General features: G+C 44.2%; 1 protein-coding gene across 1 annotated transcript in view; it reads right to left on the reverse strand.

Moving 5' to 3' along the window:
• Positions 1-2,834: 2,834 nt before the first annotated feature.
• Positions 2,835-26,954, reverse strand: part of CPNE7 (copine 7) — a 39,251-nt gene continuing 15,131 nt past the window's right edge. Inside the window, exons 4-15 of the mRNA XM_044660523.1 lie at positions 25,178-25,252; positions 24,722-24,805; positions 20,938-21,027; positions 20,375-20,473; positions 18,274-18,360; positions 16,685-16,744; positions 13,517-13,650; positions 13,214-13,268; positions 12,510-12,561; positions 11,735-11,868; positions 3,774-4,010; positions 2,835-2,972 (exon numbers count right to left, since the gene is read on the reverse strand). Of these exons, the coding sequence (XP_044516458.1) occupies positions 2,835-2,972; positions 3,774-4,010; positions 11,735-11,868; positions 12,510-12,561; positions 13,214-13,268; positions 13,517-13,650; positions 16,685-16,744; positions 18,274-18,360; positions 20,375-20,473; positions 20,938-21,027; positions 24,722-24,805; positions 25,178-25,252 (1,245 nt within the window). The remainder of the gene's footprint in view (positions 2,973-3,773; positions 4,011-11,734; positions 11,869-12,509; positions 12,562-13,213; positions 13,269-13,516; positions 13,651-16,684; positions 16,745-18,273; positions 18,361-20,374; positions 20,474-20,937; positions 21,028-24,721; positions 24,806-25,177; positions 25,253-26,954) is intronic.

A 26,954-nucleotide genomic window follows, 5' to 3' on the forward strand; every position in this document is an offset into this window, starting at 1 on the left:
AAGAAGAAAGAAAGAGAGAGAGAGAGAGAGAGAGAGAGAGAGAGAGAGAGAGAGAGAGAGAGAGAGAGAAAGGAAAGAAGGAAAGGAAGAAAGAAAAAAAGAAAATGTGCCCTACCAGACACTCAGCCTAGGAATCCCAATATCGAGGACTTGTCCTCCCTCATGTTACCCTCATCCCAGTCACTTAGGACTTTTTAACATTATGATCCCCCATTTTAAAACATTCCTGATGGAGGCAGCTAAGTGGCTCAGTAGAGTCAGCCCCAGAGATGGGAGGTCCTAGGTTCAAATCTGGTCTCAGCCACTTCCTAGCTTTAGGACACTGGGCAAGTCAACCCTCATTGTCTAGTCCTTACCACTCTTCTGCCTTGGAACCAGTATTTAGTATCGATTCTAATAAAGTAAGGCTTTTTAAAAAAATATATCCCTGATGGAGTTTCCTAAACTGATCAACTCAAAGTTCTAGACCCAACAACAACAACAACAACAAGCCTGGTATTAAATAAGAAATGTACCACCTCCTTGTATTAGAGCCATTAAGAGCCATGGGGTGTAGGATGGTGATCAACCAGGTGGTTTGTTGTTTTGTTACAAAAGAAGGCTCACTGGGGTAAGAGATGGGGATGATGTAAAAAAAGGAAAGGCATCAATAACACTTTAAAAATAAAACATCCTTGGCCTGTGTCTTATCCCCCAGTGTGCAGAAATGGAAGGGAGAGAGAAGGCAGATTTCACCAGCTTCTTAATTCTGCTCTAGGCTTATCACCAAGAGTCCAAGCCCCCAAATAGAACAGAGTGTGGCAGAAAAAAGATGTAAAAGGACCAGGCTGCAGCAAGGAAGGACACTCTTTTATTAGGTTACTCTTTCCCTCTGCATCCTCCCCATTCCCCGCCTCCCCCTCCTGCAGCCCTTGAGAGGACACCACTGAGAAGAGATACAAGCAGACACCACATGGCGGGGCAGAGGGGAGCTCATAAGAACATGGAGATTTACTAGATTGAAAAGTAAACAAACCACAGACCTGGGGAGTTTCTCGGATTCTGGGGTTTTTTTCATCATGCATATTGCAGAAAGAGGGATGTGAACCTCACTTCCTAGCCATTGGCCTGACAGCCCTAAGGATTGGGGGGGATAGGTGGGATGGTGGAGCTGCACCTCTGGGCAAGGCAACTCTGTCCTACTACATTCCACCCCACCTTACCTATAACTAGATAGTCCCTTGGGCCCAAGTCAGTAATGACAAGGGTTCTGATCTTGGTGGGCCCAGCCAAGAGAGAAGCAGGTGTCCAGATAAGGAGGAAACTTTGCTAAGTGAGAGCCAGTAGAGAAGTAAGGGAGTAAAGGTAGCTCCTGGTGCAATTTGTCCCCAGGTGACCATTTTCACCCATAAACCCTTGGGGTTTGGGAGTAGCCACAGTTGGAGAAACAATTCTCTGGGCAGAAAGCTTGACAAAAGGAGAAAGAGTAGAGAACAGAGCCATAATTTGGGGAGGAAGTGGGGCACTAGGACAAGGCTTTGACCCCAAGGTAGAAAATTTAGAGGGTGCCAACTGTACCACTAAAGGGTAAACTTCCTCCTCTCCATTGGTGTCACCAGCACTAGCCCAGAGAACACTTCCTGTCCATCCTTCCCACCCCTAGCAGGCAAGGGCTTTGCAAAGTAGAGGGCAGAGTGAAAGGAGAAGTAAAGGAAATCTTCCTTTGACTAATCTGTCCCTAGGAACGGTAGCCTCTTCACAGGGGATATTTCCTCTTCCTTTGACAGCTTAAAATTCTATGCTATCTCAGGGAGCTTTTCCTCTCTTCAGTGGCCATAAACCAAATGAGCATTCCCTTACTCCTCCCTGTGCCAATTGTCCCTGGTGCAAAAATAAAAGAAAATTGCTCATTACAGATCTGAGAGAGAGGGAAGCCACCTGGGTATGAGAGGCCTGTCTCCTTGGAGGGGAAGGAAGACAAATTCCAAAGTCTTTCCCTATTTCCCACCTTAATTTGGAAATTATTTTGAGATAGAACAAGAAGGCAAGTGTCTTTTTTGAACAGCAAAGAATAGAGTATAATGTCACTGACTTTACCTAACTCCTTCTGGCTAGAATCATCCACCAGGCCTGCAAATTAATTTCTCCCATTCCATCTCTATTTCTGAGCCCACTGATGAAGGACAGAAAGAGCAATTCAGATAAGCTAAGCCAAAGGAGACCAAACCAGATCAATGTGACCTCCCCAGAAGCTGCGAGGAGGGAGTATCACCCTGGGACTTGGTCTCTACTCTCACACCTTTATTACAAAGGGAGGGTGTTTGAGATAGGAATCTGGGGTTCAGGTAGGAAAGGGCTATTCTCAGTCTATTCTGAAGGGAAGAGAGAGAACCACTCTGTCTACTCTTTGAGTCTCCAAAACCCCCATCTCCTCCCCAACTCAGCATCTTCTCTCATACTCTGTGCCTTTCTGGAGCAGAGAGAGAGGGGAGACCAAGCATTTATTGCCTGGACTCTGGTTCTCACTCGGGTTGGATCAGGAGAAGCCAGGATTCCCCCCTTACTTGTTACCCTTTTTTTTCACATGCTATGGCCCCTGGTCCAGACCTCTCTAGAACAAGTCACCACGGGAACACAAGATGTTGGGGGAGAAGAAGGGAAGGGGTGGGGGGAGTCTAATGTGAGTGCTGGGGGAAGAAGAAGACAATCTGAGAGGCTCTGGGAGGTGATGGAAACAGACATCTTCTTCTGTCTCCCACCTCCCTGATTCATTCTGTCCCTCTCCCAACCTCCAGACTCAGCATTGGAAGGAAAAGTGAAAGGGTAGTAGCTAGATGGAGGCTGATGGCACCTCTTCACTGTGGAGGGCCAGGGCTGGCATCAGGGGAGTCCATATTGGGACAGCGAGGAGGAAGCTCTTTGTGGCTATAGTATTCAACCACCTGCTTCGGCACCTCAGCTAGGACACACTTGGCCAGGGCTGTTGCAGAAGCCTGGGGAAGAAAAGGAAAAAAGAAGCATTTTATGCTTGTGACAAATATATTCTCTTCAAGAACTGAGGATTATGAACTCATGAGTAGACACCTAATCCAGGGAGCAAGATGTTTCTGCATGAAAATGAAAACCTATAATCCCAAGGATTTATAAATGCTTAACAAAAGAAAATGGGTTTCCTCATCTGTAAAATGGGGGCAATACCACTTGCCCTACTACCTACCTCAGAACATTATTGTGAGGATCAAATGAGTTAATGTACATGAAAACACTTTGAAGAGTATATAATGTCAGGGCAGCTAAGTGACACAGTAGATAGAGGGCCAAAGCCTGGATTTGGGAGAACCTGAGTTCAAATCTAGCCTCAGACACTTCCTAGCTGTGTGACCCTGAACAAGTCATTTAACCCTGTTTGCCTAGCCTTTGGCCTTCTTTCTTATAGTTGTCACTAAGATAGAAAGTAAAGCTTTTAAAAAAAAGTATATATCATCATATATATGTAAGGTATACAATCTCTGACCATTGGAGAACTTTGAGGTCCATACAATGATATTGGCTTATAACAGCATCCTCTGGGCATTTTAGTATCAATTTCTTGGCTGGGATTTGAGATAGACCCATAGTAAACCAAATTTTCTCTATAGATAGAAGTATCATGATATAATTCCATCACATTTATTTAGATCATACAGGCCCCCCCCATTCAAATGCCAGCTGCCAACATCCCTCCCTCTACACCCCCAGTAAGATCCAGTGCTCATTGTCCTTAAACAAGCCAATCCTCATCCCAAAGCACTCACATTCTTGAATTCACGGAAGGGGACAAACTGCACAATGTCTCGGAGGACAGGCTCTCCCTTGGGGGAACGCAGGACCCCATCATCCCCATCCAGAATCTGCATGTCTGTGAAGTCAGCATTGCCCACACCCACTATGATGATGGACATGGGCAAGTAAGAGGCACGTACGATGGCCTCCCTGGTGTCTGCCATATCAGTCACCACACCATCGGTCAGGATCAGGAGAATGTAGTATTGCTGTATAGAGAGAAAAGAGGTAGGACACTGGAGAGAAACCTGATAGCCTTCCCTACCACCTCTTCTGGGACTAGAAAGGAGGCAGGGTGGGGGATTTACTTTCTCTGGGGAAAAAAAAAAGCTACGAGCTGCTCCTTTCCTTTCTTATAACCCCTAATAATAATTTCCAAAGCAGAGACCTTTATTTTTTCTTCCTTCCAAAGTTTTTCCCTCTCTCCTTGTTCCCTCTCACTACCAATTGTGTTCTTTTTTTTCCCTAAACCTTACTTTTTGTCTTAGTAACAATTCTAAGAGAAAAGGGCAATAGTGGCTTGCTCATGATCGTTCTTGCCCAGGTCTGAGGCCAGATTTGAACCCAGGACCTCCCATCTCCAGACCTGTCCCTACACCATTAACTTTTTTTAAAAAACCCTTACTTTCCATTAGAATCAATATTGTTTATTGCTGCCAAAACAGAAAGATAAGGACTAGGCAATGGGGGTTAAATGACTTGCCTAGAGTTACACAGCTAGGAAGTGTCCAATCCCAAATTTGAACCCAGGACCTCCTGACTCCAGGCCTGGTGCTGTATCCATTGTGCTGCCTAGCTGCCCCTGATTCTGTTCTCATATACCCTTTTGAACCCATAGTGAACTAACTCATTGTAGTTGACTGTTGGACTCCACCTGCCCCAAGATGATCTTCCCCAAAAGAAAACATTGATCAAACTGGTTCCCCACTTGACATTCCTTATTCTTCTGTCTCAGAAGGTCCTAAACATAGAAGGAATCTGTGATCCTCCCAGCCCAGCATTTTGCTTCTGACAAGGAGACTGAGACATCCTGTAGAAGACAGCAAGCCAGGTGCTACATACCAAGCATTTGGGCTCCAAAGAAAAGCAAAAATAGTTCTTATCTTCAAAGTGAGACCCAAACACATGCCATATACATTTCATTATCAATAGGTTTCCAGAAGGGAACCCAGCTGTCTTTGATCAACACACGGGTTACACTTTCATAGCCCACCATGACTGTTTATAACTTTTTTGAACTTGTATTTTCAGCCTGTCCCATCTCTTGGGAAAAGTCCAATACATTTTTTATCTTCTTTTTAAAGTAGGATAATCATCCTTTTTTTCTTTAAAAGCTTAGCTTTTTCTTTGGGGAATGGGGACTTCTAGCTTTATGAAGATCCCCTTCTCCTAATATACATGAATTTGATGAACAAGGCTATTTCCCCATCCAAATCTCCCCACGAGTTTATAGACTTTGATCATAGAGCTCATCCACTCTTAGTCCTTCTATCTTCTGTACCAGGCTCAGATAACATTTACCAAAGCCCAAAATATTCTCTCTCCTCTTTTTCTGTCTCCCCTCAATGCCTGAAAGCATCTCATTCTTATGGTAAGAACCATCATCACTCCTGAAGGCCTGGATGGAAATCAGTATGTCCCAGAACTCTCCTTTACTCTTTATTGCCCTTTATTTAGGTAATAGAATAGGACTAACCCTCACCTGGATGATGGAATATTTTCAACTCAGACAAATCTGACTAGAGGAAGAAATAAACATGTGAACTCAAGTCCCATTTCTGTTTTATATAGTTCATTATATACTCATAATTCCTCTAGCTCTCTAGGGAACAAACTACCCTGGGAGATTTTTTAATGCATTTTTACTGATATTTTTTTCCTAGAAATAACAGTTGTTTCAACCCCTCCAGACTGAAATGCCTCTGATGACAAAGAAAAACAAAGAGAAATATTCGATTTGGTGATTTCTGGTAATGTATAACTTTTTCTATCCTGGAAGTCCCCTGCTACAATCTCTGCTATGAGGAAGGTGTTGTTTCCTTGCCTATTCTCCCTGGGAAATTTGGTTCATGATCTTTAGGTCACGTCTTGAGTGCAGAGTTTTCTCTGCTCCCTCTTGGGTCACTAACTTAGAGAAAGTGGTTAAGACTTCTCTCTTCAAGGGGCATCTAGGTGCTAAGTGAATTGAGAGTCAGGTCTAGAGCTAGGAGCTCCTGGGCTTAAATCTGGCTTCAGATACTTTAACTGTGTGATTCTGGACTGAAACCCCATTGCTTAGATCAGTGATGGGCAAACTTTTTAAAGAGGGAGCCAAAGGAAAGGAAATGCTCTTCTGTCAGTCTATTTCTAAGGCAACTCTTTCGAAGTTTCATTGTATTGTATCCTACTCATTGTATTCATCAGATTAGGAATAATGTCCCGAGACCAGATAGAGGGCCCCCCTCCCCCCCATCTGGCCCACAGGCCATAGTTTGCCCATCACTGGCTTAGACCCATGGCGGTGAACATATGGCACACGTGCCAGAGGGGGCACCCAAAGCCCTCTCCATGGGCACATGCACCATCACCCCAGCACAGAGTTTGCCAGAGTTCATTACTAGAAAACCAGAGGGAGGCAGTACTGGGTTGCTCCCCTCTCCATTTCCACACACTCCTGAGGACATCTCTCACATCACCTGCCCCTCTAACAGGTTCTAAAAGACAGAAATTAAGGAAGAATGTAAAAAAAAAAAAAAAGACTACCCTCTTCCCCAGCAGGAGAGATTCTGGGTTCTAATCTCCACAGACTTGGGAAGTCTGACTTCTCTTCCACAATCCCACCATCTTTTAAATAGAAACATCAGGTGTGCTCCAAGTGAGAAGAAGGGATAGATCAAGTTGTTAATCCCTATAAGAAGTGACAAGAACAGGACACACTATGGTACATAATTGAATAATATACTGCCATGAAAAATGACCAGTATGAGGAACAAAAGGAAATTTGGAAAGACTTATACAAAGTAACACAAAGCCAAGATTATAGCAACAAAGGAGAGCAGGATATACATTGATTATTGAAAAGGGAAAAGATTTTTATAAATACAGAAAAGGAATGAAATGAACAAATAATACAGAGAATAAACAAAGGGAAAATCTAATAAATTGGATATGGTCATATTGTAGGTATAAATTCATTTTTAAGCGGAAAGAAATGTAAATGCATTTACATTTGGTTTTTTGTCCTTTTTAAAAATTTCAAGTGCATTATAAACTGTTAAATAAATAATTTTTATTTGTATTTATTTATTTTATAAACCTTTACCTTCTGTCTTAGGTTCGAAGGCAGAAGAGTGGTAAGGGCTAGGCAAAGGGGGTTAAGTGACTTGCCCAGGGTCACACAGCTGGGAAGTGTCTGAGACTAGATTTGAACTTGGGACCAGCCTGGCTCTCAATCCACTGAGCCACCCAGCTGCCCCCCACATTTGTTATCAAGTAAAGATCAGAAATGCAAAGTCCATAAATGAGTTTGGGATTCTCTATTACAAGGCTGGCCGCCACTGACCTAGACCCTCAAATCTCTTGCTAAAGAAGGCTCCGCTGCTTTTCCTTGGGCAAGGGTGAGAGTGAGGTTGCCAAGTCAATCCCTGAAGCCGATGTGAATCACACAGATGCTTGCCAACCCCTGGGTAATTCCTGACCTTTCCTTCCCCCTCTACTGATCACATCTCACCAGCTGCTGTCTGTTGACTTGCCAGGAGTGATGTATTAACAGAAGAGGTTCCTGGTGGCGATTAGCAGCTGCTCAAATGTTGCTAAAGGGCAGCATAGAGGCTGGGGAGAAGGCAGCAGGAAGTCCTCTCCACAGAGCTAGCGTGGGGGGCTCTGAGTGTCTGCCCAAGGCTCTGCCTTAGCACTGGCCCAGGTTCTGCCTTGGCTTTGTCAGGAAGAGCCAGGCAAAGGGAAGATGCTCAGAGCATGAAAACAAAAGCATCCTTTAGGCCATGCCACTGTGAGTCAGGAAGCTAGGAGCATGTGAGGGAAGACCTTCCCTTGGAAGCTGATAATGGGGGTGGGGTGGGTGTCCGCCAGCCAGGTGACTCAATGGATTGAGAGCTAAGCCTAGAGATGGGAAGTACTAGGTTCAAACCTGGCCCCAGACACTTCCTAGCTGTGTGACCCTTGGTAAGTCACTTAACCCCATTGCCTAGCCCTTACCACTCTTCTGCCTTGGAAACAATACATAGTACTGATTCTAAGGTGGAAGGTAAGGGCTTAAAAAAAAAAGAAAATGAACATGCCCAATGTTCTGAGGACTCATTAGGAACAAAATAACAAAGCTTCAAGAGGAGGAGCTGGTTTAAGAAATATTGGAGGGAAAGCTAAATGGCTCAGGGATTGAGAAGCAGGCCTAGAGATAGGAGGTCCTGGGTTCAAATCTGACCTCGGACACTTCCTAGCTGTGTGACCCTGGGTAAGTCACTTACACCCCCACTGCCTAGCCCTTACTGCTCTTCTACCTGGAATCTATACACAGAATTGATTCTAAGAGAGAAGGTAAGGGTTTTTTTTTTTTTAATGTAAAAAGAATTAGAAGAAGCTAATAACATTCCTTCCCTATCTTCCCCAGCCAAAGTTCAAACAGTTTGCATTTCTGTGAGATCATACACGTAAAGTCCTTGGCCACCTGAAACAAATTCCAGAGTAGAAAAGCGAAGTGTTAGCCTGCTGCAAAGAAAGCACTCTTGCCCAGGCTTTTGCAGCAGGCAGCCTTTTAACTAGTCCCTCCCTCTCTCCCCCCTCCAATCTCCCTCCACTCAGCTGCCAAGGTGATTTCTAAAGCAAAGGCCTGACCATGTCACCTCTCCGCCACCCGCCTCACCCCATCCCAGCTCAAACAACGGTGGCTCCCTATTATCCCCAGGACTGAATATGAAATTTGGTATTTAAAGCCCTTCGCAACCTAGCTCCTTCTGACCTTTCCGGTCTTCTTCGATCAATCAGTAAACATTTATTCTTATATTTTATTCCCCTCTATATGCCTGACCTTCCAGAAATGCTGGCCTACTTGATCTTCCTTGAAAATGGCATGCCAGCTCCCAGCTCCTGCCTTTGAACTCTCTGGCCCCCATGCCTGAAACGTTGCCCCTCCCCACTTCTGCCTCCTGGCTTCCCAGGCTGCCTTCAGGACTCAACCCAAAATAGCTCCCCTTCTGGGAAGGTTTTTCCCAGCCTCCCCTGCACCTCCTGAGCTTACCTTTCATCTCTCTGCCTCTATTTTGGAAATACCTAGTTATTTCCATACTGTCTCTCCTGCTAGACTGGGAGCAACTTGGGAGGAGGAATCTTTTTTTTATTTTTTTTATTTTTTGCCCTTTCTTCCAATTTCCAGCTCCTAGAATATTGCTAAGCACATAGGAATCCTTACTAAGTGCTTGGGTGAATGTTCCTCACAACTAAGCTCCAAAGGACAGAAGACAGGTTGTAACTCCATTTTACAAATGAGGAAACTGAGGCTCAAAGGACAACTTACCCAAAGTCATACAACTAGTAAGTGGCAAAGCCAACATGTGACTCCCAGATTTTTGAAGGCAAATCCAGTGATTTTTCAATAACATTTCAGATACTTTGCTTTGATCTCCCAACCTTCAACTACTCTAAGTCTGGGACATTTGAGCTTCCAGCTTCCAGTTCAGCCAAGTTTATTACGTACCTCTTTCCTCCTTTGAACCTCAACATTATCAGTTATTTCTTTTTTTTAAAACCTTAGAATCAGTACTATGTATTGGCTCCAAGGCAGACGAGTGGTAAGGGCTAGGCAATGGGGGTTAAGTGACTTGGCCAGGGTCACACAGCTGGGAAGTATCTGAGGTCAGATTTGAACCCAGGATCGCCCATCTCTGGGCCTGCTTCTCAATCCACTGAGCCACCCAGCTGCCCCCCCATCCGTTATTTCTGAAGTTGTCCAAGTCAGTAGCAGTGCTTGCTTTCTGAGGCAGCCACAGCTCAAATCACAAGAACCCCTTCCACGCATGATCACTTCTGTCATTGCCCTCGTATCCCTAAGTCTTGCACTTAATAACTTGGCTGAAATGAGTTGGTCACAGAGGAGCTAAACCTTCTCTTCTTTGGCAATATTTCCACTTCCTTTGCCTACCTAGTTGACTCCCACAATCCCCAATAAAGTTGTTGTAAATATTGTACCACCTAGCTACTTCTAATAAGAAGAGACATCAGAGTCCAACCCCTAACTAAAAGAGGCAGCAGGGCATAATAGATACCAACACTGGACTTGGAGTCAGGAAGATCCATGTTCAAATTCTGGCTCAGATACCTACTAGCTGTGTGATTCAGGGAAGATCCCTTAACCCCTCTGTGCCTAAGTTTCTTCATCTGTAAAATGAGGTTAGACTCAATGGTTTTCGAAGGTTCCTTCCCTCTCTAAATCTAAGAGCCTCTAAGCAGGATTCCTCTCTTCCCCATTTCTCCTTTCCGAACCCTGTAGGGGAAACGCCTCTAATCAAATGCATAAAGCCACCATCACCATCACTACTGTCACCATCACTATCATCATCATCACATTTCAGCGTGGTCCCATATCCTAGAAAGAAAGTGCCGACTTCATAGCCAAAAAGGCCTGGGTTCCACTTCTACCTTTGATACATGCTATGAAACCATAGCCAAGTCCCTTAACCTCAGTGTGCCTCAGTTTCCTCATCCGTAAAAGGAGGATACCTGTAGTATCTGCCTCTTCAGGTTGCTTTTGACGCTCAAGTAAAATAACATACATAAAATGTTTCATGAACTCTAACATCCATTATCAATTTCTGTCATCATTATTCTGCTTCCCTGTAAATTCAGGCAGGAAGTTGCCAACAATAACTAGAAGCTTCACCCTGGCAGTGCCACTGGTCCTGTCCTGAGACAAGTTTTATTCAGGTACCTGAGATCACAAGAATTTGCCAAGCCCCAAGGGCAGAACTGCTCCTACCCTCCATCCTATCGGATAGCCTCAGGGCTTCTAGTTCCTTCTCAGTCAACCATGTTTTAATAGCATATAATAGGAAGCTAATATAATTCAGATTCAATTACGTGATATTCTCATTTTGATGTTTTAATCATAATTCACATGTGCCTGATGCTTTAAGGTTGTTAGAGGGCTGGCTCAGTGAGTAGCCTTCTGGGAAAGCCTTGCCTAGCCATTGTTTGGAGAGTGGCCAAATAATCTATCTTACATGAGGATAATAGAATTGTTATGGTACAGTAAAAAATTATGAATCTGGGAAATGCAGAAAGACACAGGGAGATTTATATGAACTGATACAGAATGAAATAAAACAATGTATGTAGTGACTACAGTTGAAATGAAAACATCAAGAGGGGATCAAGCTGTGTAATTGACCAATTGATAATGGAACTGGGGAACATGATGAAACAAGCCTCCCTCCATTAAGCCGAGAAGAGGCTATGAGGGCAGAATGCTGGATACATGGTCAGACAAGTAATGGTAGCAGGTGTTTTGTTTAATTGTTTTTCTTTGTTATACAAAAAGGTTCCATTTGGAGGAAATGGAAGAGGGGAAGAAGGAAAGGGCAAGTATTTTCAGAAATGAGTATGATGGGGGGCAGCTGGGTAGCTCAGTGGATTGAGAGCCAGGCCTAGAGACCGGAGGTCCTAGGTTCAAATCTGACCTCAGCCACTTCCCAGCTGTGTGACCCTGGGCAAGTCATTTGACCCCCATTGCCTACCCTTACCACTCTTCTGCCTTGGAGCCAATACACAGTATTGACTCCGAGATGGAAGGTAAGGGTTTAAAAAAGAAAAGAAAAGAAATGAGTATGATGTAGAAACAAAAGGCATCCATAAAACTTTTTTTAAAGCAATACCCCCAAGATCAGCTGAATACCGCTCAAACATGCCCTTCCTTTGTACCATCAAGTACACTCTAGGTACATACAGAAGCCTCTCCAGTTCTCTCCTCAGCTGCTGCCATCCTGGCCACCTTGGCAATGATGGGTGCCACATTGGTGGGGCCATAGAGCTGGATCTTGGGTAGGCAATTCTGATATGATTCCACCACTCCCTGGATCCCTGTTGGGATATAGTAGAGAGGAAAAGCCTCTTATGCCTATGTGGCACTGACCATCCACTTCCCTTCCTCCCACAACCCATACCACAATAATTGGCTAATGCTATCTCCAGGATGTATTTCTTCCTAATCTATACCCAGAGACCCAAAGCACTGACAAATGCAACAAAAGGCAAGTCATTGTCATCATCAGAGACCAGACCACCATAGTTCTCATCAGAGACCAGCATAGTTCTGCTGGTACCCTAGAGACTAAGTTCTGACCGTTGTCATCATCAGAGACCAGCATAGTTCTGCTGGTACCCTAGAGACTAAGAAGGGTAGCTTCTCCTAGATCCTTAGAGGCAGCATAGCACAATGAGGAAAGATCTAAATTTGGAATCTGAGCTCAAGACTCACAGTCAGAGGGGCCTGGAACAAATCTATTAAGTGTTCTTGGCCTCAGTTTCCTCACCTGTAAAATGAGAGGATTGAACTAAATGGCCTCTAAGATCCCTTCCAATTCTAAGTTGATGAGCAATAGGGGCATTGGGAATAGATGTGGCCTTCCTGAGGTGAGAGAAGAAGCTCAGGCAGCCCAAGGCAATACCCTAGTAGAAACAGTAAGTCTGGTCCTCTGTACCCCAAAGGCCCTTCCTCTTACCTTCACACTCATCATCATCTGGGTTGAAATTAATGGCAAAGTCATGGGAAACCTGAAATGGAAAGCAAGGATGGGAGTAGCTTGCCAGTGAAATCTATTTTTCCGAGTGAATTATAGTTCGTGCTACTTCCTTCCCTCACATCCCATCTGAGCCTACCCAGCCATCCCACTCCCCAGAACCTTGCTCAAGAAGTTGGAAGATTCTAGAAAACATCCAGTGAAACCCTCTTAGAATTATGGGTATTTATGGATTTGCCAGGCTTGCCCACCTCACTTTGGAATGGTACTGAACCCACGTCTTTGGTCTCAATAACATGCACAATGCTTAGCACCTAGTCGATCTTGAATAAATGCTGATTGAACAAATGAATGAATGAATGAATGTATACAGAATGGATGATGAATGAATACTGTTCTACCCTTAGATCAAGGTTTCTTAGCCTAGAGTCTGTGAACTTGATTTTTGATTCTGTGGGGGTTTTGTTTAACTACTTTGATTACTGGATTCCAAAACAACTCGTTTCTATCCTATATATTTTATTGTGTGGGAAGGGGTCCACAGACTTCACTAGCCAAAGGGCAGTCACAGTCACAGGATACAAGAGGCTAAGAACCCTTGCATTAGATCAACAAACCCCAGCCTAGTACTATAAAACCAAGCTTGGGGATCACAGCTTTATAGAGATGTGCTCAGAAGCTCTGACCTCATACTTGGGAGGAATCCGGGCACCAAATCCCAGAGCAGAAAATTTCTTGTCACTGGAAGAGAGTAAATGTCAGATCCAGCACTCCCATCCTGCTTTGCAAACTCCCATGCGCCCATCTTGCCTTTCTGACTCCCATTTGTCTTCTTAATCCCACTCCCACAGAGAGTCCCCAGGAGATAGGGACAGACAGTGGAGAGCCAGGGGGCAGAGAGGGAAAGGAGATGTGTTTGTTTATTTGTTTGTTTATGGGGGAGGGGTTGGAGGCTGATACAAAGAGAGTCATGAAAGTGGACATCTCACCTGTCATAATCCTGGCAAATTTCTCCCACAGCAATGAGTGCCTTCAGGTACTCATTGGGTTGATAGGGGTTGATATAATGGAGAGAGCAACTATTGCGGGGGTCTCCATTGGAAGCTGTAAAGTCAATGGCCACCTAGGGAGCAGGAAAGGAACACTGAGTCAGGATATCCCTGAACAACAGTGTAAACCACCTGATAAGTCTATATTGAAGAGGTTGGTATACTTTTTTTTAAACCCTTACCTTCTGTCTTAGTATTAAAACAGAGCAGTAAAGGCTAGGCCAGTGATGGTAAACCAATGGCATGGGTGCCAAAGATGACACACAGAGCACTCTCTGTGGGCACACATGCTGCCCTCCTCCCACCACACCCCAGAATTCATTACTAGAAAAGCAGAGGGATTCAGGAGGAGCAGCTCCCTTCCCCCTCTCCACTGTGCTTGACAACATTTTTTCACATCACCCACCCCTCTGCCCAGCAGCCCAATGGGAACACACAGGGGGTAAGGTAAGGTGGGCAGCTCACAGGCAGCAGAGCTGGAGGGGAGCAGAGCACTAAGGCCACTCACCTCTCCCTCTCTATACTTTCTGAGGACATTCCTTACTTCACCTGCCCCTCTGCCCAGCAGCCCAATGAGAGCATTTTCTCCCTCCCCTGTATGGAGTAAGAGAGGGGATGCATCTGACACTCATGGGGGGCATGGTGTGGCATGGCTTGTGGTCTCTGGGGGTGGGGTATTGCATGTTGCCTCTGGAGGCATGGCACGGCACATGGTCTCTGAAAGGTTCACCATCACTGGACTAGGTAATGGGAGTTAAGTGACTTGCCCAAGGTCACACAAATAAGTGTCTGAGACCAAATTTGAACCCAGAACCTCCCAACTTTAGACTGGACTCTCAATATACTGAGCCACCTAGCTGCCCTACCTCTATTCATACACTTCTAAGAGCTTTCATACCTCCTCTTATCCTCCCAATAATATTGAAGGGCAGATATTATACAATTATTAACATCTGACTGATAAGTAAACTGAATTCAGAGATGTGAAATAAATTGTCTGAGGTCACACAACTAATGACACAGCCTGGACTAGAAGCTAGGGTCAAGGAATAGCAGGCAAGGAATTGGGCCATGGAGCTCACAGCAGATAATGTTAGCACTATGCTCAATGGGCAGAATTGGGATATTTGCTTGGCCTCTCACAATTCAGAGCAGAACATACCAGAGTAAGAGCCAGGCAGTTGGAGCTGGACAGTGACTGAAAGAAAGTGATGGAATGAAGAAGGGAAGGTGGTAGTCTCTGACAAGCTCAAAATTACATAAGGACAGGTAGAAGGAATTGGGGATGTTTAGCCTAGAGAAGACTCAGAGAGAAGATGAAAGTTGTTTTCAAATAACTAAAGGATACTAATTAGGTATGTGCAGTGGATAGAATGCTGAGCCTGGAGTCAGGAAGGTTTAAGTTCAAATCCAGCCTCGGACACTTCCAAGCAGAGTGACCCTGGGCAAGTCATTTAACCTCGGACTATCTGTTTCATTTGCTATAAAATGGGGATAATAATAGGATCTATATCATAAGATTGTTATGAGACCCAAATGAGATATTTGTATAGCACTTGGCATAATGCCTGGCACACAGTAGGTACTTAATAATGTTTCCTTCCTTCCTTCATGTGAAAAAGGGATAGGATATGCTTTGTCCTTAGAAGAAAGAACTAGAAGCAACTAGGGTAAGTTATAGAAAAGCAGATTTGACTTGAGGTAATTCCAGATTTCCTAAGAATTAAAACTGGTGAAAAGTGGAACAGGTTCTTTCAGGAGACAGTGGATTCCCCCTCCTGGATGTCTTCAAGCAGATTCCACATGATTCCCTTTGGGGAGATATTATAGAGGGGATTCTTATTCACATCCAGGTTGCTCTGTGACTTCAGAGGTCTTTTCCAACTGCATGAATTGACTTAACACAGCAATTTTACTCTTTCCTCACCTTCCACTACCATCAAAGCAAAGGAGGTGGGAAGGAGGTAGGCTGACAGGCAACAATACTGCCATAAGAATACCCATTACCCACTGGGGAGTGTTTTTCCCTTTCTAGGCTACCCTTAGTACAGCTAGGTAGCATAGAGCACTGCACTTAGAAAGAGGGAAAAGGCCTGAGTTCAAATCTTGCCTTACTTATTGGCTAAATGAACAGGGCAAGTCATTTCATTTCTAACAGCCTCAATTTCCTCATCTGTAAAATGAGAATAATTATAGCATCTACCTCATAGGATTGTTTTGTTATCGTTGTTGTTATAAAAGCCCTTACCTACAATACTCTGTATTGAGGCTAAGGCAGAAGAGTGGTAAGGGCTAGGCAATGGGGGTTAAGTGATTTGCTCAGGGTCACACAATGAGGAAGTGACTGAAGCCAGATTTGAACCCAGGATCTCCCACCTCTAGACCTAGCTGCCTATCCACTAAGCCACCTAGTTGCCCCCTACCTCATAGGAGTGTCATGAGGACCAAATGAGATAATATTTGTAAAGAGCCTAGAATAGTGCCTGGCACATAATAAGGAGCCATTGTCAGAGTCAAGATTGAAATTGTGCTCTCCCAGACTTAGAGCCCAGCACTCTGTCCACTGTATCATGGTGCCTCTCAAGAGGGCTGTGCCCTCAATTAACCAATAAGAATAGTTGCCTGTGTTATTCTGGGTAAAGATGTGAAAGTAGCTGTTGATAATTCCAAAGTATTTCATTTTTGAAACACCCCCGAGCTTAGTATATGACTTCCCTTTCACGGCACACTGATTTCCACATTATATTATGCTTATGTTAAAATTAGTTTACATTCCCCGAGTACCCACCCTCTGGGCAGAGGAGGGAGGAAGCCCAGAAAGCTGCTGGATGATGGCAGGAAATTATCCTGGCCAAGATATTAGCCAGAGATCATTAGCCAAGGAGATGACTCCCCAAAAGGGGAACCAGGCAATAGTTAACTTAGCCCAGCTCAGAGGTTCTCACCACCCCTGCTGACCACCAAGGTCTTGCCCAGGAAGTGCCCACCTCCCCCAGCCCAGCCCCGAGATTCCCTTTCAAGCTGTTTCCAGCACAGTGCAGTGGGCGGCTCTGCTCCTGGCAGCGTTCCCAGCATCACCGAGGAGGTGACAGAGAAAGTGTTACTTACAGTGAAATGAATCTGGCATCCACCCATAATGTAATCCAGGAAGGAGTAGACCCTGTGGATCTTCCAAACAAATAGCATTAATGGGGCTCATTGACGGCTCCACTGAGCACTTTCCCCTTGCCCTCACTGCCCTCTTCCAACTGCCAGACCTGGGACTCCAGAGATCAGTGAAGAAACCTCCCAAGACATCAGAGCGAGGGGAATTAGCAAAGAGTGTCGGGAATGGGGCATAGGTCAGAAATAAAAAGCCAAATGTTTTAGGCTGGCAAGCAACTGGGGAAGGAGGGAGGGGTACAGAAGGTCTCCTCTTCCATTTGCCCACACCTACTCATCCATCAGTCTAAACATTGTCCATCTGCACCCCTTACTTCCAATTTCATTATAAACCCATACTCGGTTCTCCCTCATCTCTCCCCCCAGGGGCTTCACCATCACCACTAAATGATCCACAAATAAGCCACACAACAGAACCCCCGGGGATCAATTAATTTAAGCCTAGGAAGACTTTCTGACATTCCATCTACCCTGGCCCATCTCAGCAAGACTCTGAGGAGCCTGAGATCTGAGGATGGAGTAGGAAATGCCTTCTTCATCTCCTTCTTTCTCAAGTCCACCAAAACTCAAGAATAAGGAAGAGGTTAATCTGAGGGTAATTATCAGTTTTCCTACTATATAGAGTGTTGACCAAATGAAAGAGGAGAAGGTCACATTTAGGGTGCTCAGTTTCTGACCCTAGAAAAGCAGAATGGTTGAAACAACTCTGAAGTACCACATCACACCTATCAGATTGGCTAACATGTCAGAAAAGGAAAATGGCATGCTGGAGGGGATGTGGAAAGAAAGAGACTGAAACGCTATTAGTGGATCTGTGAACTGGTACAAGCCTTCTGGAAAATTGCTTGGAATTATGTCCAAAGGCTATAAACCCACTCCCACAATTGACCCTTTAGGTCTGTATTCCAAAGAAGTAAAAAGAAAAGGAAATGGGCCTAGATACACAAAAATATTTATAGCAGCTCTTTTGGCGGTGGCCAAGAATTAGAAATTGAGGGGATGCACAATGGGGAACAGCTGAACAAGTTATTGTAGCATATGACTGTGATGGAATTCTATTGTGTTATAAGAAATGATTGGGGGGTCAGAAAAACCTAGGAAGATCTGTATGAATTGATGCAGATTGAAGTGAGTAGAACCAGGAGATAATCATACAAAGTAAAAGCAATATTGTAACAATGAGCAACTGTGAAAGAGTTAGCTACTCTGATCAATAGAATGATTCAAGACAATTCCAAGGGACCCACAATGCTATGCACCTCCAGAGAGAGAACTGATGAACTCTGAAAGTTTATCTTTTTTCACTTCCTTTTTAAAATTTTGTTTGCAACATGGCTAATATAGAAACGTGTTTTGCATGACTTTATGTGTATAACCAATATCATATCACTTATCTACTCAATAGGTGGGGGATGGGTTGGAAGGTGAAAGAAATTTGGAGCTCAAATTTTTTTGGAATAAATGAATGTTTAAAAATAAATAAATGATAATTTTTTTTAAAGAAATGCAGTATTGTGAACCTCTCCCAGCCTCACCTTCAGGTCTGATAGGATGACCACCCCTGAGTTCTTATAATTCCGTTTCTTAGTTTTGTACTTGGGATTCACACAGTCCCATTGGACCTAAGGGTAGAGAATACAGGAAGAAGCCCTGGTGTCTACAGAAGAGAGCACACAAATACTTACCCATGTACTAGTCCATGGATTATTGCAGGAAAACACAATCAAACACTTGCACGATGCAGTTTGCAATATTGAGGGTACAGAATATTATAGGCATTTCAGTTGGAAAACCTTTTTAGATGGGTTAACTTCCCCTCTTAGAATATAAACTAGCACAGTAGATAGAGCACCAGAATTGGATCTGGATGACCTGAGTTCCAATCTGTCCTCACTCATTCCTGGCTATGTGACCCTGGGCAAGTCACTTAATTGCAATTGCCCAACCCTTGCCATTCTTCTCTTAGAATTAATACTAAGATGGAAGGCAAGGGTTTGGGGGGAGGGAAGAATATAAGCTCCTTGATTCATTTTTGCTTTGTCTCACCAGGGTCTGGCACATAGCAGGTGTTTATTGAATGAAGGACATAAGGAGGATAAATCAGAATTTCTGTGGTATGCAATTATGCATGTGGCCCCCTCACTTCACACAGTATGACCTGAAAAAAATGATTGAAATCAAATTACTATATAAAGGACAATTCCCTGGTAAAACTAATGTAATTATTTTTACATTAATGTAATATAATTTTACATTAATGTAATATAATTTCACAAAGCAAATATGGCCCCTTAATTTAATTTTTTGGAAATCTGGGTTTTCATCCATTTGATTTCTGTAAAAAGGCAACAAACCTGTATTTGACTACCCCCATGCAGAGAATCTGAGCTTTCCCTAACAAGTACAGTGTATCCCTTGTACACAGTGTATCTATCCCATGCATATGGCTTTCCTGGACTCTCTAAGATAAGATAAAATACACTTTCCCAGAGGGATGGCGCCCATGCATCTTGGAAGCTTTGCAGTGGCCACCCACACACACCAAGAGTCCTAATTCTCATGTAAACCTCCTCCTTTAGATAGTGCATTGAACCCTAAGGCAGTCTGGCACGGAAACAGCAGCAAGGTCTTGCATTTCTCTGGTCCCATCATTACCAAGGCCTTTGCCCTCCAGGGTCTCAGGACACCTTGTACACCTCACCGATTCTCCCCCAGGTATGGGGGAAACATTGACAGTGGCAGAGACAAGCACCAGGGGAATACCGATGGCTCATGGCCTGAAGGAAGCTAAATGGTGAGCTGGAAATGAAAGTCAGAGGCCCTCGCTGCCCAGATGAGCATCCCACCTACTCTACCCACTCTGCTATTATTTGTATAAACCTCCGTTGAGTCTTCCTCGTGTCAGTCGTGTCCAACTCATTTGGGGTTTTCTTGGCAAAGATACTAGAATGGTTTACCGTTTCCTTCTCCAGCTCATTTGACAAATGAAAAAACTGAGGCAAACAGTATTCAGTGACCTGACCAGAGTCACACAGCCAGAAAGTATCTGAGGCTGGATTTGAATTCGAGATGAATCTTCCTGATTCCAGGCCCAGCATTCTATCCATTGCATCACCTAGCTGCTCTTTATGAACTAGTGTAAACTAGAGAACACTTGGAGATTGGGAGGGCATGGAGATGGGGGGCAGGGGAGGTGGAGGGGGAGGGGAACACTCTCCTTTTCCAATTGCCCTAATAAAGCATTCATCCACCATCATTCCAAACACACCCCAGCTCCCACCCCATTATAGCCTTCCCTTCTCTCTCCTCTATGGTCATCACTGTCTCCACTCCCTGATTACAAACTGATCAAGGAGAGGAATGAGGGACCTTGGGATGTAGCAAACCACTAAGTGCTTCACTCTGCCCCAAGTATTCCAGCTCTGTGGGTTGGAGTTGGGGGGAGAAGGACACCACATGGCCAGACTCCCTGGCATCGACCATATGTGGAGATGGGTGAAGGGAAGAGGGACTTGCCCTATTCCATCTGGTTCACCCATGCTGCCAGCTGTCCCTTCCTCTGCCTGTGTGCAGGTAGCAGCCCCTCAGCTCCTAACTCTGCAATCCCAAGCCCCAAGCCCACCCTAGCCCACGTACCTTGTCCTCCTCAATCGCCTTCTGCATTTCCTCAAAAGTGGTAGAGAACTCGCCGATGAAGTCGTGTTTCCCTCGAGAATCGTAGTCCCAAACCAGACACTGCCACGACAGAAGAGCAAACTTTAGCCTGGGCTGCCTAAGGGCATCCTGGGAGAACTGGTTGGGCTCCTGAACCATGTGGCCTGCCCATCCATTTCTCCCCTTTTCTTTCCTCCTCAATCTCTTCTCCCCCCCCCTCCCCCCCGGGCACCCAACCTATCCTTTGACCAAAATCAGAACAACTGTTTCCGCCTCACAGAGCTTAGAGCCTATGAACATGAACTCCTGTTATCATTATCCTCTAGATCCACCTGGCACTGGCTCTCGTCCCCACCCCGTCTGGGCCACAGATCTAGCGCTTCGCCCTTCTCCACCAATCAGGTCTTTCCTTCCAGCCCAGCTGGGGCTAAAGGCTCAGTCAGTTCTAATCTCCTGCCCAAGGTTATTCCCTGTTCCCGGATCACCTCTCAAGAGGGAAGATGCACTTCTTCCCAGCCCATTCCTCGGCTCCCAGAGCCCACTACCTTAAGAGGCCTCTTCTCCTCACAGCTACAAAGTGAGTTCAGGGAAACCTTGAATGTTTCCCACACAGGATTCAGGTTATTCTTCACGACCTGTGGAAGTCACATAGAACCTATAGTCAGGGCTCATTGGGCCTGGCCAGTGCTGCCAACACATTCGCCTTCAGGTAAGACTGATGATTAAACGATTCCCCCTTTAGACCTCATCAGGGTCCCCCCTAACCTGGGACCAAAAGTCTGGCTCCAACCAAGGAGGGGATTTTCTCCTCGGAGCAGTTCTCCTAAGAGCCAAGTTCTACGGTTTCAGCCTCATCGTGACAGAGGATTTTCGAACGCTAAGGGACTTCAGAGATTTTCTAGTCAAATTCCCTCATTTGACAGAAGAAGAAATGGAGGCCTGGAGAGGGGAGTGACTTGTCCAAGGGCATACAGCTAACCAGAATATAAATCTCAGCCTTGACATAAGGGAAGGAGGAGCAGATGTGTTCATCATATTTTTATTGATATTTTTTGTTTTCCCGTCCCCTTCATTTCCAAATATATCCCTACTCTAAACATAAAAGCCAGCCTCTGTGACAATGCTTTTTTTTTTTTTTTCAAAAAAGAGGAAAGGCAATTAGTAAAACCAACGAACATATCATGTGTCTCAGCATGGCTGACATTCCAAGCCCAGAGTAGCTCACTTTTGCGAAAAGGGGGAGGGATATGAATTTTCTCAACAACAACAATGACAAAAAACATCTTGGCAATTACAGCTGGCTCCAGATGCAATGAGCTGTGGCAGATCCCACATTACCAGAGGTCTTTAGAGGATGCTGGGAAACCACTTTTGAGGACTGGATCTAATGTCAAAGGACTTGGGTTAATACTGCCTCAGATTCTCGCTATGTTCTGAGTGCTGGTTTCTCAGTATCCTTGTCTGATCTCCACCTTTCCCCGTCTTAGCTCCCAGACACTGACCTTGTTCTCAGATCTACCTCTTCTGCCTTCTCTAGCAATCAGGAGTTTTCTTCCTTTCCACCTGGACCTACAGGCTAAATTCTGATTCCTCCACCCAAGCAGAGGCAAGGGCAAGAAGGGTGTGGATGTATTACCTTAGACAAGTCATCTAGCTTCATCTGGCTCTAAAGCTACGATCCTATGAAATTAGCTCGTAAATAGAATCAGGAGAACAATATACAGTCTAGAAATAACCTAAACCAAAAAAGCAATCAGATCCTAAACCAATCTTAATCCAAGAGAGTGGATCATGAAAATATTGTCCCTCCTCTCCAAAGAGGTGGGGGCCCAAGGTGTGTGTGTGTGTGTGTGTGTGTGTGTATGTGTGTGTGTAAGTAAAGTCAAGAAGCATTTGTTAAACACCTACTATGTGCTAGGTGTTGTGCTAAGGAAAGTGTGTGTATGTTTGTATTTGTATAGTGCGTGCAGCCAGCCAGGTGGCACCATGGATAGAACATCTGGCCTGAAGTCAGGAAGACTCATCTTCCTGAGTTAAAATCCGGCCTCAGATACTTCCAGTTCTATGACCCTGGGCAAGTCACTCAACCTCTTTGCCTCAGTTTCCTCATCTGTAAAATGAGCAGGAGATGGAAATGGCAAACCGCTCCAGTATCTTTGCCAAGAAAACCCCACAAACGGGTCACAAAGAGTCAAACACAACTGAAAATGACTAAACAACAAAAACACATGTCCGCACATGTATACATGCATATATATAAACGCACATCGTCCCAAAAATCTTAGTTTCGTTTTAAGATATGAACACTTAAGCTATCTGTTAGTTACTTAAGTTCTGAAATTTAAAGTGGTATTTAGGGGCAGCTAGGTGGTTCAATGGATTGAGAACCAGGCCCAGAGATGGGAGGTCCTGGGTTCAAATCTGGTCTCACACACTTCCTAGCTGGGTGACCCTGGGCAAGTCACTTAACCCCCATTGCCCAGCCCTTACCACTCTTCTGCCTTGGAACCAATACACAGTATCAATTCTAAGATGGAAGGTGAGGGTTTAAAGAAAAAAAGCTACATGAAGACTTTTGTGACACTGTATGTAGTTGTAAGTGTATACAGAGTTTCAGTCAGTGTGTACAAAGTATTCCTAGTTTCACTATTTTTGCTTTGTATTACTTTGTATATTATTTGTATTTACCATTCTTTCTGGGAAATAGTAGCCTCTCTGGGCCCTGGTGGCTTCCTCCGATAATAGCCTAAGGGGTTTGACTAGACAGTCCCTCTAGTGCCTTCCTGCCTTAAAGTCACCTGACCTTACAGTATGCCACTGCATTTGGGCACCGAACTCTTTGTCACCAATTTCCAACTTTTCAGCTTGTTTCCCATTTTCTGCTATTACATATAGAACAGTTATAGGGATAGGAACTAGACTGATGGGAGAAGGAATTCTTAGGACAGGAAACTCAGTACTGGCTCTGAAATTTAGAGTCTTAAATAAATACCTAAAGCACTTAGATGGGCAGCTAGGTGGCACAGTGTTCAGATCCAGCCTCAGACACTTCCTAGCTAATGTAACCCTGGGCAAGTTGCTTCACTCTGTTTGCCTCAGTTTCCTCAACTGTAAAATAAACTGGAGAACTGGGCAAGTCACTTCACCCTGTTTGCCTCAGTTTCCTCAACTCTAAAATGAACTGGAGAAGCAGCAAACATCACTGCAAAGAAAATCTGAAATGGATTTTCACAAAGAGTTGGAAAAAATTGAACAACAGATCACTTAGAGGTTAAATGACTTGTCCAAGCTATCACATCTGGTACATGTCAGAAACAGAACTTGAACTCAGATCTTCCTGGTACCATGACTGCCTCACCAGTATAATTATAAACATTAGGTTTAAATTTGATATAAGGGGAAACTTCCTAACAATTGAAACTGTCTACGGGGCTGCCTCATGATTAAATTAATTCCTTGTCACTGGAAGTCTCTCAGCAGAAGCAAGTTGGCCACTTCTAGGGGACGTTTGTTTTTGAAGAAATTCTTTGTTGGGTTTGATCATGAGAATGGATGACCAGTCAGTGAACTCTAAGATTCTAGGTGAGCCATCATCCAGCCTCTCAGCAGCTCCTTTACAATTTAGAGAATAATATTATTTGCACTGGCCCTACCTCAACAAGATTGTTGAAAGGAAGGGAAAAATGTCTTTGTAAGCCTTTGAGCTCTGGATATGCAATGAGCAATATAAGTATGAGCTGTTTTTTCTTCTGATAAGCTCAGTCTGTCTTCTTCTCATAAAAAGAACTATTGACAGCTGCTCCATCCCCCTTCACAGTCTTCACTTCCCTGGGAGGCAGCTGGTGACTCAGCACTGGGCCTGGAGTCAGAAAGACCTTAGTTCAAATCTGAGTGACCTTGGAAAGTCACTTAACCTCTGTTTGCCTCAGTTTCCTTAACTATCCAATAATAATAGTAACTACCGTGAAGGATTGTTGTGATTAAATGAGATCATATTTGTAAAAAGTGTATATAAAATAGCTGGGTGACCCTGGGCAAGTCACTTAACCCTAATTGCCCAGTTCTTACTGCTCTTCTGCCTTGGAACCAATACTTAGTATTGATTCTAAGACAGAAGGTAAGGATTAAAAAAAAAAACAGTACTTAGCACAATGTCTGTTACATAGTATGTACCATGTGAATGCTCTGCATCCCTCATCCATAACTTGACAGGTTCATATTCCAGGGAAATAAAAATTACGCCTACCTGATATTTATGGCCATATATTTATTCCCTCTGCCCTAAGTGTCCATTACTCTCATTGTAGACAATGACCTCCCACAGCTCACCTCTGTCCGGTATACCAGTTGCTCACTCTGATCATCATTGATCCGGTAGATCTCCAGGAAAGGATCTGATTTGCTAAAGAGATCCTGGTAGTAGCAGAAGAGAAATACAGTTAATTCCCCAGGTGAGGAGAAAAGTGTATGCTGGGGGAATCTCTTTCCACTTAAAGGGCAGGGGAACATAGTGACAAGAACTCAGACTCTTTGATCTACCAATCAGGATGCAGAAGGCAAGTCAATTAATCTTTATAGGTCTCAAATTGTCCTATCTGGAAAATGGAAAGAATAACACTAAGATTTTCTTGAGAGCTACTGCTTTTTAAAGTAGTAGCTTTAAAGAAAATTAAATTAAAAAGCAGTCATTTTGGGGGGAAATAAGATAAAGTTAAAGCAATCACTTTCACTACCTATCACGGAACTCCTAGTCCTCCTGGACTATTCCTTGTCCTTTCCACCTACCTTGTCATCAAGCTTCTTGGCCCGGAAGGAGAGTTCCACATATCCATTGTTCCCAGAGATCTCCTCTGCTATCACCTATGGAGGATGAGAATGTCCTATGATCATAAGACTCCGAGGCAGAAGGAAGTTTCCAGAGTTTTTCATTAACTTCCCTTATTTTATAGATGTACTCCCAAAGCACTGTTCAAGTAGACATCACACAGAGCCCAGCCAAACCAAACCACAGTCATAGAAAGGCAAGGGGAGAGGCAGTTAGATGACTCAGATAAAGAAGGGGGGAGGAGGAAAGAAAGAAACAAAGAAAGAGATGAAGAAAAAGGAACAAAGGAAGGAACACACAAACGAACAAAGGAATGAAGGGAGGAAGGAAGGAAGGAAGGAAGGAAGGAAGGAAGGAAGGAAGGAAGGAAGGAAGGAAGGAAGGAAGGAAGGAAGGAAGGAAAGAAGGAAAGAAGGAAGGAAGGAAGGAAAGAAGGAAAGAAGGAAGGAAGGAAGGAACAAAGAGTGAGGGAGGGAAGGAGGGAGGAAGGAAGGCCTTGAGGCCTTGGTTAAGGTGATAAATAGAATACTCCTCATTGGGAGTCAGGGGACTTTACCCCAGCTCTGCCAATAATCTGTATGACCATGGGCAAGCTTCTTTACCTCTCTAGCCTTAGTTTCACCATCTGTAAAATGAAGGTCATCATGCCTGCTCCCTTTAATTTGAAGAGTATTGTGAGCCTAACAAGAACATTTGTAGAGTGTAATTAGCTATGCAAATAGGCCTTAAGAACAAGTGGAAAATCTGACCTCAGACACTTCCTGGCTGTGTGACCCTGGGCAAGTCACTTGACCCCCATTGCCTAATCTTTACCACTCTTCTGCCTTGGAAAAAATACACAGTATTGGTTCCAAGACAGAAGGTAGGGTGTTTTGTTTTGTTTTTTAATGGAATTAAATTTAAAAGAAATTTTTAAAAAGAACATGTGGAGAGGGCCTGAATTTGGTGACTCACCTTTAACCCTTATTAGCTGGGTGCCCATAGGAAGTCACTCAACTCTGAGCTCTTGTTGCCACATTGTAGGACGAGGATACATGGAACCTCTCTCCCAGAATTGTTGTGAGGATCAAATGAGATAATGGAGATAAAGTGCTCTGTAAACCTTAAAGCTTTATATAAATGTGATTATCCTTCATGCGAGGGGCTATCCTTTTGGTGATTATTCATTATGAATAAATCTCATTCCAATAGTGTAAGGGCTTACTCAGATGTCTTGAGATGAAGGCAATCTGCCTTCTAAGGCTTTGGAGATATCTGTCTGTTTTCAGAGGACTGTCCCCCTAAATTCCAAAAAAAGAGCATCATCGCCTCGTTGACCACAGCCCAGGTCTTGAAGGGATTTCCGCCACAGACACTCGCAAAGCCCAACTGCAAAGATGCAGAAGTGTCTTGAGGGGAAGTGTAGAGATAGAGTGAATGATGGGCTTGGAATCAGGAAGACAGCTTCATCTCTTGCCCCTGATCCTGTCTGTGTGATCAGAAGGAAGTGCCTTACCTTCTCTGATTCTGTTTCCTTATCTGTAAAATATGGATAGAGGGTCAGCTATGGTATAGAATACAGAACACTGGCTCTGAAATTTAGTCTTAAAAAAATACCTAAAGCTAAGTTAGATGGGCAGCTAGGCCCACCTCTGGGTGAGGAAGATAGGGATGTAGGCCCTGCCCCAACAGATATTGGTGGTGTGATCCGGTATCATTCATTTAACCTTCTAATTAATGAAATCAGATCCAGGCCCC

The sequence above is a fragment of the Gracilinanus agilis genome, chromosome 2, assembly GCF_016433145.1.
Source record: "Gracilinanus agilis isolate LMUSP501 chromosome 2, AgileGrace, whole genome shotgun sequence".
Taxonomy (NCBI): Eukaryota; Metazoa; Chordata; class Mammalia; order Didelphimorphia; family Didelphidae; genus Gracilinanus; species Gracilinanus agilis.